This window comes from Larus michahellis, chromosome 4 (genome assembly GCF_964199755.1).
Source record: "Larus michahellis chromosome 4, bLarMic1.1, whole genome shotgun sequence".
Lineage (NCBI taxonomy): Eukaryota > Metazoa > Chordata > Aves > Charadriiformes > Laridae > Larus > Larus michahellis.
The window spans coordinates 94,421,965-94,432,747 of NC_133899.1; the positions used below are offsets into that span (position 1 = coordinate 94,421,965).

Here is a 10,783-nt window from a genome sequence, read left to right on the forward strand (position 1 = left end):
CGGTGGCGGTGGAGCGGAGCAGGTCCAGGCCCTGGGGGCTGGCTCTGCGTCAGGGGGAGGCGGGCAGAAGGGCCTGGGGGTCTCTCGGGGCCTAAGCTCTGGGCTTGTGCCTGCCGAGGGTGTAGTGCAGAGCCCTTGGCCCTCGTATCCCACCCTGAGGCTGGGAGGGGGCCTGGTGTCTCCCCTCCCACCCGTGGGCTATCCCCAGGTGCCTGCGAGCCTTTGACTCCATCGCTGTGTTTCAGGCAGGGCCATGGCGGAGACTGACGGTCCTACGCAGCTGCTGGAAATGTGCCAGCAGAGGCTCTCCCGGTTCCTCCGCAATGCTGAGCACAAGCACTTGGCCTGGCTGCGGGAGGTGGAGGAGCAGGGCATGCGGCTGCTGGATAGGTAGGGGCCACCCTCCAGGGGCACCTCTCCATCCCTCAGGGAGCGCCCAGCCCTTGTGAGCATAAGGCCATGTGTGCTCCCAGCTGCTGGTGGGCAGCCTTGGTGCGAGGCTGGGTGGGCGTTGGGTTTAACAGCTGAGCAACTGTGACTTAACAGCTGCGTGTTCAGCAGCTTGGTTTGGGCCTTGGTTCTAGGTGGCTGGTACATCTCACTCCACATGTTTCTTGCCCAACACTCATCTTTCTCAATGAGTGACGCTTGTTTTGTGGATAGCCTTGTTTTAGGCAGTGGGGGGAGCAATCTCTTGTCTTCTGCATTTGTCTCCCTCGACAGCAACTTTGGGGCTGAACCTGAATTAATACCTAAAACACCATCGCAGAGGAGGCGCCCCAAGAAAAGGCGGTCCTCCTGCCTGAAAGATGAAAATAAGGAGCCAAACAGGAGGAGGTAGGTGAGTCGGTTTGTTCTGGCTCTGCTGCACGATGTTTAAGAGTGAAACAAAGCAGTAACTGCTTCCACATACACAAGAACATAAAATAGCCGCTTTGTTCTCTGAGTTAGAAAATACATTTAAAAGGGCACGTCAACATCAATCAGCATTTTGATTCTTTTGAAAGCTTGTGATAGAGTTGGCTGGTTTCCTTCACTTCCAGTTTTGCTTTTTCTTTTTTTGTGGTTAGAAACAAAGAATAATAAATATTTTATTTTCTTGTCTGTTTGGATTTGTTTTTTGTCTGATTTGATTTTGTCTCAGCACAATTTTTGACCTGAGGTTGCTACTGGTGTTCACTCGCTGAACCTTTGTGCTGGTGCCTGAGAGGACCTGACAATGGAACTTGCTACCAGTGACGTGCAGAAGCAGCATGTCCACGGTAGTTCTCTGAACTGTCAGGCAGAAAGGCTCAAAGGGGTGAGCGGTGAAATTGAAGTGGAAATTCCAAGTGATTTGCTTAGAACCAAGTGTACTTGAGGTTTTTAAAACCAGTCCTAAGTAGACAACAGTTGGCTGCAAACAGATGCTAAGGCAGGATGGTGCAGGGCGTGATTTAATTGCATGTGTAGTCAGGGATGGTAGTGATGCTAATTAACTTCCTTGCTGCCACTGCTTTATGGTAGCTGGCTCTGTATCTGCTCTCGTCTCGTGGTCAGCATCAGGGGGGCTGACCTTCAGAGAAGCGTCTGCTGTGAGCCGAGGGTCAGCACACTGATGGGTGCTGTAGCATGACCCAAACCTCATCACTGGGTACGCAGTAGTAAACTGTTTATGTGTTAAGGCACTTAAATTTTGATAACTGTGGTGAAAAACCCACAGAGTTTGGACAGGAAGAGTTAGAACTAAAAGACTGTCAGAAAGCAGACATGGAGGATGAAGAGAACAGCAAGAATAGTAAGGAAGCGTGGGAAGTTTGTGCGTGTGTTGGTGAAGGAGGGCAGGAGAAGAAAATGTTGCAAATCTAAACAGGGAGAGCTCTTAAGACATTCTGTTAGTTTTCAGGTAGCAGCTCGATTGCTCCCCTGAAGAAGACAAGCCTTGTGTGTATTTTTCCTTATTTAAACTTTGTTTTGAGAAAGATCTGCTGATGCGACAAAACGCCTGGGCGGGCAGGGGGTCACTCATCAACAGGAAGTTCATGCTGCGGTTCAGCACGTTGTGCTCCATCCTGCAGGGTCAGGCCATTGTTGTTTTCCTCGCTCTGTTTTTCTCAGTATGTATTTAAAAACCCATTTCTTAGTGTATTGTTAGTTACGCATTTCCCAATTAGTAGTCGTTTTTTGCTAATTCCAGCAAAACGTCCCTCTTCTTGCTAGAGGTCAGAATGAGCAATTAAGAGAATGAGGCTGGAAGGAGGGTGGAGGGTGTCAACTTGAATCCTGGCAGTAGGACGAGTCACTGCTTGCTGGTGGTCGTGCACCAGGGACTGTAAAACCTCGTTACATGGCAGTGGGTTTTCTTAGCTGCCTTTTCTACCTATTGCGCACTTCCACATTAGCTCTCCATTTCGCCTTTGTCTCCACTCGCCATGCTTTACCTGGCTGCCTCTGGGTCACTTTGGCACGGGAAGCTGCCTTCCTCTGGACAACCAAAGTTGTCCTTTGGTTTTGGATTTGTCCACCCGATCTCCCTGACTTGCTGATCAAGTGCGTGGCTCCATCCTCTCATGGCAAGTTACCTGATGGAGCAAAGAGGATTTCACTGCTGAAGTTCCCCAAGCCTCTGGTCAGGTTTAACTGAGGCAATAGAGCTGGAGACAGCTACTGTACCTGATAATTTTTTGCTTAAATAAGAGTAACTTAAAGAATTCATGAGTCCTAACTGTACAGGTACTTTTTTTGTTGCCTTCCTTGGGATTATGCTGTCGGGTACCACATGTATGGTGGCGTTGTTGTGTTTGCCAGCCTGTTCTCAAACTCTACGTTTAAAGCCATGGATGTTTTCTCAGCACTTGGGTCCCTGCCTCCCCAGTGCTTGGGGTGTGTTTTATGGAGAGCAGCAGAGCCTTCTGTTTCTAGCTGCAATCTTGTAGATCTCTACAGGGGAGACTTCCACGTAGAGCTGATCACGAGAGACTGTGACATCCGTGATCCAAAATCCCTCCCTGTGTGGATGCCTGTACTTTGCTCAAGGCAAACAGAGTGGAGTTGGTTGCACCAGTATGACTTCACTGTCCCCTGGTGTCAGCCCCACCTGGGGCTGCAGGTTACTGTCTGCAAAGACCAACGAGTGTCCTGGTACCTCAGCTGCTGCAGTTTGTGTCCAGAACATACAGCCTTTACTGGTGAGTCAGCCCAGCATGCCAGGCTGGCAGCTGGGGTGGCTGCAGGGAGGGTATGTGCCCTGCATCCCTGCCTATGCCATGGAGTGGTAACATCCAGCAAAGAAATGTCTAGCAGGCAGCAGAGAGCAGTAAGCAGCAATTTCTAAATTGTTGCAGCTAAATCTGCCAGAGCACATCTGTGACCTCTCAAGGTTCAGCTCCTGCATTTCACCTGTGACAGAAGATGGGTTGCTAGGGGAAATGGTGGAGGGAAGAAGCCTGCAGGTTCACTTCAAAACTTGTTGTCTGCTTTTTTTCTCTAAAAATCATTTGGGAGCAGGAGACTCCTTTATCGCTTCATTTAAAATTGTTTTTATTTAAGGTTGTCCAGAAGGAGAAGCAGCATCAAACCAGTGTCTTCCAAGCCAAGTTCCCAAAAGCGCCTCAGCAAAGAACAACCCCGCAATCCTGGCTGTCAGGGGGAAGGGGTGTCTGTGTCCGACTGTGCGGTGAGGTCTCAGGCCAGTGTTAAAACCGATCTGCCAGCACTGACCAGGAAATGGCCGGCAGAAGGTCCCGTGGCAAAGCCGGATTGTCAGGACTGCCCACAGGGTGCCGATAGCAGGGATGCAGCTGTTACGGCTGTCACAGGGGAGCAGTTGCCCGAGGGGGATGCAGCCACTGAGCTGCACAGTGTGTTTTCTGTCACTGCAATGCCCGGTGGCCAGATCGCAAGAGAAGGGGAAGAGGCCCCCGAAAGAACAGCAAGTACTTCCACTCCTAAAGCTGCTAGAAATGGAGATCCTGCCATGCTCCAAGGAGATCAGTCTCCTCAGGGCCTCAAAAAGGTGCTTTTCCAGGACTCAGACAGCAAAATGACTACAGTGAAATCCAAAACACGCCGTTGCTCTGGACGTCAAAGCTTTGTGGGTGGCCCCAACAAGAGCCATAGGACCTCCTTGGCAGAAAAATGTTCCCTGGCCAGCAAAAGAGAGAGCATGATCCGGAGGTCTATCAGCAGGGCCATTTCAAAGAAAGCAGCATCGCGAGAATCATCCTCTGCCTCCAGCAGAGTGAGCTGTAAGTTTCTTTCAGTTGTCAAGTGCATTCATTTGGCTCAATCAGCTTCTCTGCTTTGGTGTGGGGAGTAAGCAGCTCTGGAGCTGCTCATCCATGTTATCTCTGGCTCCTCTTAGTCTCCTTGTCAGTAGGCCTTGTGGCTTCCACCTGTTTGGGGTGCAATCTTGGGGTCCTTATCTGCTGTCAGACCAAGTCTCAGGCTGTTTTCCTGCAGCAGGTGAAGGAAGTCTCTGCTGGGGCATCGGCACAGGGGTCGGAGGTTGGGTTACATAGGTTGTGGATGGGCAAAAAAAACAAGAGTGAAAGGGAAAATGCAGTCTGGCTGGTTCTATACACATGTGGTTTGGCTGATCGGAAGAGACTGTTGCATTCCCTGGGGAGGGGCTTTAATTTGTGTGTCTTCTGCCAGCTGTCCAAAAAATCTATAGGAACCAAATGTCTCTACCCCTGAAATGTGGCTGAAATTGGCAGAGGAACTTCAGTGCTTTCTGGGTGAAGGTGGAAGAGTGGATGGACTGAGAACCAAATAGCACAGTCATCAGAGGAAACAAGATTCAGAAATCTAGGCTATTCCTGGTAGCACTATACTCTCCATATCCTCTGCTCCCACTGCTCCTGGGAAGGGTTTGCTATTTGGACTTTCTAAAGTCATTGCTTCTGAAGTCAGATTGGCTTCTAATAAAGTGCTGAGGCCTTTGGTGTTTAGTTTTGTCAGCCTTGAGTCACACTGTATCTAGGCATTTGTTATAACACTTTCAGCTAAGTGGTGTTATGAGGGGAATGAAATCAGCCTAAATCCACCAAATCTCTGCTTAAAAACATGTAGGGGGGCAGGAGCTGAAGTCAATTGACTGGGAGATGCTGTTTCTGACACAGGCGAGAGCATGTTTGTGCAGCTGGAGCAGTCTGCAGGCAGAGGAGCTGCTGCTTCACATCTCTGCCTTCCCAGCCTACACCAGCTTGTCAGTGACACTTGAGGGCGGTGGTAGTGCTGGTGTGGAAAGCCGAGATGAGCAATCCGCATGTTCCCTGGGAGGAAAGCCTGCGCAGGGACCTGAGCTCTACCACGCACACACTGCTGCTGTTGGGAAGCCTCAGAATGAAATCCCCAAGCCAGCTTATGTTTTTCTCCTCCAGGTCAAAGCTCCTTGGAGGTTTTTGTGGAAGAAGATGTGACCAGCAGCATGAGGTGAGGTTACCGTGTAACACAGGCAGGAAGAAACCACAGCAAACCCAGCAAGGAAGCTATATGGGTTGCTTTTATATTACAGATATAGGGCTGGCTTCATAACAGACTATTTAGGTGATGTTGTTACCTGGGGCTGGTTGATATTCAAAGTTTGTGCTGTTCAAGCACAGCCCTTCCTCTTCAGAAGTCTGTTCAGAGCATGGTGAGGTTGATCACCCCAGTAGGGTGAGGTCCAGCCTATGCCACAAGGCTGGAGAGGCTGCCAGCAGTCGCTCTGCCTGGTGTTGGGCGCCATCGTATGAATTATGTCCTGGGATTCCTGGCTGTAAGCAGCCTCTGAGTGCCTGGTGGTGCTGGAGGTCAGTCAGCTGTGGTCAGACCCAAAAGGTGGGCACGTAAGACTCAGCCTAAAGCTTGTGGAGCTTCCTTTTTACTCGCTGCGTGGAAGTCCTGCAGAAGGGGATGAGGCTCAGCAGTGTATTGATCAGTAATGCAATGGAACAGCCCTTCAAAGAATTTACAGCTCCCCCTCTGTGCGGCCTCGCTGAAACAGGCTTGTGCTCTGGATGTACTCAGACTCATCTGCACCTTCCTTGGGGTCCCATGTGCTGGCTCCATCATACTTTCATCACCTGTAACTCGCCCTTCAGAGAGTTGAAATAATTAAAATAGCTCTTCTTTTACAGACCTGGACTGGAACTGAATCCCCTAAGCGAAAAGGTAAGTTCTAAGGAACAACCTACAAACTATCTATCTGGACATCTTCTTGCCTGAGTTGATCCCTTTTGCTGAGCATTGCCACTGGCAGGAGGGAGTGTGGCCAAGGATCACTCTGTCACCTCCCTTCAAGCTCAGCGAAGGCGCTGCTGGCTTGGATGGTGCTGCCCTTCTAATGCTTAGGCAGCCAGTTAAGCCCCTTGGCTCTCTGGCTCCTGATGGGCAGAGACATTTTGTGCCTTGATAAGGTCTCTTCAAGATGGAGTTCTTGGAGGTGCTTGGCCAGGTTCCCGGGAGTCAGCAAGCTCTTGCCTGTCAGCTGGGCATGGGAATTGAGTGTGTATTCTTAGCCTGCCTCTGGTGCATGGCTGGTTTGAGCTACAGAAATCAGGAGAGCAGTTCAAGTTAATGTGCTTTTCTTGGCCACTGAGGCCACTGCACCAAGCCTGCAGTGCTAGAAGGACAAAGAAACCCATCCCCTCCTTTCATCTGGTAGAAACATCTTGTGTGGTTGTGCTGTGAGCTAGCTGAGGTGAAAACTAGCCCAGCAGAGAGAGGAGTGGACGCTGCTTGAGAACAGCTCCCTGGTGTGGTTGGGAAGCATCAGTGGGAATGGGCCGGTGGCTCTGCTCTGGGTCGTGGTGGTGGCAGCTCAGCAGGAACGGGAGAGCGAGCCTGTGTGCAAGCAGCCTTGTAGCGCGCTAGGGTGCTGTGCTGCAGCGACTTCTCTGCTTGTCCTCCTGTGAATATGCCGTAATGGTGCTTAAAGTGCCTAATGATCTTGTAACCTGAAACACTTTACAGGGACTTGCCTTTCAGGACTGGAATATCTGTAGCTTGAAAACTGGTGTCTCCAAGCTGTGTAGAAGCTGCCTGTCGTTCTCAAGGCGCTTTGGCTTTGGAGTCCAGGTTCAGTAAGGCTTCTGTGTTGGCTGAGAAGTGCTGGGCAACTGTCCTTCCTGCAGAGGCTGGTGTTTCATGAGCAGACCCCTGTTACTGAAATGAGCCGGTCAGTGTCCATGCAGCACATCTCTGGTTGAGAGGAGCAGACCCTGGCCTAGCAGTTGGACTGCAGTTGGAAGTGACTGGCTTTTTCAGGGCAGCAGGTCCACAGTAACCTGGTTCTTTGGAGCAACTGTGCAAAGAGAATGTTTCCTTTTCCTGCAGACTCCTGAAGACGTCCCCATTTCAAGCAGAAGCGTACAAGCTGCCAGCCCTCCTGCACAGCACTTATCTCCTCCTGACCAGCAGGGTTGTGGAAAGTCTGGGACTTGTGTTGAAACAAAACCACCTCTGACCAGTCAAGGTAACTTTTCGAGTAAACTTTTGGTCTCCTGAAGAGGTGAGGCATGCAATTAGATAAGCAAGGACATCTCATAAATGTGTCCAAGCCTTGAGAGAAATGCTGTCCTGCCCGACTTCAAGCTGCATAATGAGTAAGTGGGAATACTTGCTCTTAGACCCAGAGCCTTCCCGGTAGTGTGATGTTCTGTTAAAGCACCTTGATGTGCCATTCTTCTGGGGTTTGTTATGTGCGGATTTACGGGTCCTGTTTATTTACTGTGCCTCAAAGCAAGGAGAGGGAGAGATTTGGGCTTTTTGTGGAACTGTAGGATCTGGTAAGCAGCTGTAGCTGGAGGTTTGCTGGTGAGACAGGCTGTGCCTGTGCAGGAGGGTCTGTACCGGGTGTATACTCCAGCATGCTCCACAGCGTACACAAACAACGCTGATATTCCAGGTAGCCATCCAGGCCCCTGGTTTCTCAGTTTGGTTATGTGCTGCAGGGCTCTGAGCACACGAGAGCTGGAGACAAGAGTCGGAGCCCTGCAGGATGCCTGGTGCATGGTGCTAACTACAGGTTTCTTCACAGGAAACTGTGTAAATCCAAACAGTGAACCCCAGAACAAGAACCAGGAACAGCCCCACTGTGCTGAATCCCAGGAGGATCCCTCACACATCTGGTATGAGACATCTGCAAGCAGGAGGAATGAGCCAGTGGTCTGGAAGGACTTGGGCCTGGTCTTTTAAGTAGTTTATTTAAAAAGCTCTGGGTGTTTGTTTCCCGCCCTTCCAATGTAGTTTTGAAATCTTCTTTGGCCAAGTCTTGTGTTCTGGGAGTTTTGTGACTCCTTGAGCCTTGTTTGGGTCTGGGACCCAGGTCTGGGAAGCAGACACATGAGTTCACGCACACATCAGCAAAGGTGACTAAGATGCACAGTTAACTCACGGCTCAGATGTGACTCCGAGTGGCTCATAAAGGCGTGGTTCAGGAGTGGTTTCAGAAGGCAACGTGAGTAGGTGACTGACTGATTTATTTTTGTCTCATGCAAGTGTCTGGAATACCTGACTCGTTTCCTCACTGCTGGCATTACTGGTGTTTCACATGAGATTTCAGCTGCTTTTAGCTTTGCCCTCAGTTCCTGCCCTGGCTTTGCTGGGGTGAATTTTCTGTGGGTAGTGGATGGGAAGGGGAGTAACAGTGACCTCTCTTCTCACATGGATGCTGAGCCCTGTGTGATGGGTCAGGATCTGCAGCATTCCTTGGGGACACTGCTGGATTGGTCTCTGGTTGTGCAGTGAAGCTGTCCCCCATGTTTTTCCCTAGAATTAGGGGATGCAAGTGAGGTAATTTCTGACACGGGTAAATCTGAGCATCTGAAGTATTTGTAAAGCCCATGAAACCCCACCAGTGAGGCGAGCTGGGCTGGCTAGTTGCAGACACACAGGGGTTGTGTCTGTCTTGTGCTGTTAATACCAGACAGAACCAAGACTTCTTGCTCACTGGGGCTCGGAGTGAGGAGTGGGAGTGAGAGTTAGCGTGATGTGGCACATTACTGCTCGGGAACTTGGGCATTCCCCTACCAAGTCATGTGCCTTTCCTGTCCTCATTCACCACTGGATGGTGTGGCTGCCACAGGGTGACTGAGCTCACAGGAGGCCCATGTCCTCTGGTGGCAGCGAGCGGGCAGAGGGAAGTGTGTAACAGCAAGTAAATGCTTCTGGCAAGATTGGGGAGCATCATGGTCACCCGATGTGCCTCTTGCTAATGCCATCAGGACAAGAAGCTACAAACAAGCAATGGGTGCCATATGGAATAGGCAGCAGCCAGGGGGTCAGACCCTTTGCCCTTTGGACGAAAAGCACAAGAGTTCAGCAAACCAGACTCCAGCTTCTTCCTCTCCAGCTAGCAAGGTGAGTGGCTGCCATGGCCCTCTGCCTCCCTTTCCCTGGTAGGCACTGACTTCCATCAGTACATCCACCAGTACTTCCATCAATACATCTTCTCCTCTTAGGTTGTTAGACCACTGAAAAACTTCCTGCAGGCTGTGCAGCGAAACCAGCTGCTCACGAGCCCAGGGCCCACAGGACGTGGGGGTGTCATAAAGAACTTCATCAAATGCAATACTCCCACCCGACCTGATCTTAAGGTGCGTCAGAGTCCCGCCTTCCCTCGCAGGGCTGGAGGAGGGGATGGAGTCTGGGGGGAGTGGCAGGAGGGACTGTTTGCTTGGAAAAGCATAAACATATTCCTAGTTCTGTCGTCTGCTGTGGATCAGTGCTGGTCCTCGTAGCAAACTGGCCTCGCAATTCTACTTTAGCCTCCCCCGGGAAGGGAAGCTGGTTGATGTTACCTTGCGTAGTCTGTCCACGCACACTGTTACCGGCCAGGGGTCTTTAGCACCAATCCTCAAACCTTCCTGGTGTGCAGAGAAGCCTCAGCTGCTCTGTCTTTAGTCAGCAGAAACATTTTATATTCTGTGACTGCTGAACCCTAGGAAACTAGGAAGCTTTTCCCTTTGCAGTGGGAATCTGACCTTGTGTCTTGCATAATTGGCTGCTGCAGGGCTGAAAGGCAGAGTGGGGTCAGGCAGTGGGTCCTCTACCTCACCGTGGTAAGGAGCTGCAGCTAACAACGGTGTGTGTGTGCTGTGAAAGGGGGGTCTAGTGTTACTTCCAAACCCTTAATAATTTTTTCTTTGTCTCTTCCCTACAGGGAGATTTTGTTGTAAGTAATGACACCCTTAATCGTGGGGTCTGGAAGATTATAAATGGCTGTGCCTCCTTCCTCACGGGCACTGACAGCTCTTTCCCCTGACACTGTCATCCACGCAGCTCTTCTGGCCAAATAAGTAAACTGGCCACACAGTGGTGAGGTGGCAGGATCTCTTTGCAGGTGTGTTCTGCTGGGGCTGGGAAATGCTAGGAAACTGTTTGGCTCTAGCAAGACTATCTTGCTTGTCCTTTCTCCCCCGTTCTCCCAGCTCCTGGTGTAGTAACACCGTCCCAGGCAAGGAGCATTTGCTACAGGTGGTCACTACAGTGGGAGCGTGTTGTTCCTTGCCTAAAACATATTCCCTGCAGCTGAAGGATTGAGGTGTTTCCCTCCTATACCTGTGACTCTTCTGCTCGTATTAGTTGAATAAGCGCTGTTGACAAACCTGGTCTACTATTCACTTCCCATCTCGGTGTGTGGGGTGAATATGACTCTGACAATGACTTCTTTGTTCAGCAGGCTGCTAGCCTCTAGCTGCCTGTGCACAAGCAGCCTGAGGGTAGAACAGGCCTTGGCAATTGGTACAGTCTGAACTCATCTCCCTCCAGGGAGAAGGAAGCGGCAGAGACTGGAAAGCCTCAGGAAGAAGCAGGAGGC

At 50.7% G+C, this 10,783-nt stretch overlaps 1 protein-coding gene across 1 annotated transcript in view; it reads left to right on the forward strand.

Annotated features, from left to right (window-relative positions):
* The first annotated feature begins 5 nt into the window (after positions 1 to 5).
* Positions 6 to 10,783, forward strand: part of LOC141743124 (inner centromere protein A-like) — a 17,552-nt gene continuing 6,774 nt past the window's right edge. The window contains exons 1-10 of the mRNA XM_074586847.1: positions 6 to 390; positions 724 to 837; positions 3,529 to 4,226; positions 5,364 to 5,415; positions 6,102 to 6,135; positions 7,300 to 7,438; positions 8,003 to 8,093; positions 9,189 to 9,324; positions 9,426 to 9,560; positions 10,127 to 10,142. Coding sequence (XP_074442948.1) covers positions 254 to 390; positions 724 to 837; positions 3,529 to 4,226; positions 5,364 to 5,415; positions 6,102 to 6,135; positions 7,300 to 7,438; positions 8,003 to 8,093; positions 9,189 to 9,324; positions 9,426 to 9,560; positions 10,127 to 10,142 — 1,552 coding nt within the window. The 5' untranslated portion in view covers positions 6 to 253. The remainder of the gene's footprint in view (positions 391 to 723; positions 838 to 3,528; positions 4,227 to 5,363; positions 5,416 to 6,101; positions 6,136 to 7,299; positions 7,439 to 8,002; positions 8,094 to 9,188; positions 9,325 to 9,425; positions 9,561 to 10,126; positions 10,143 to 10,783) is intronic.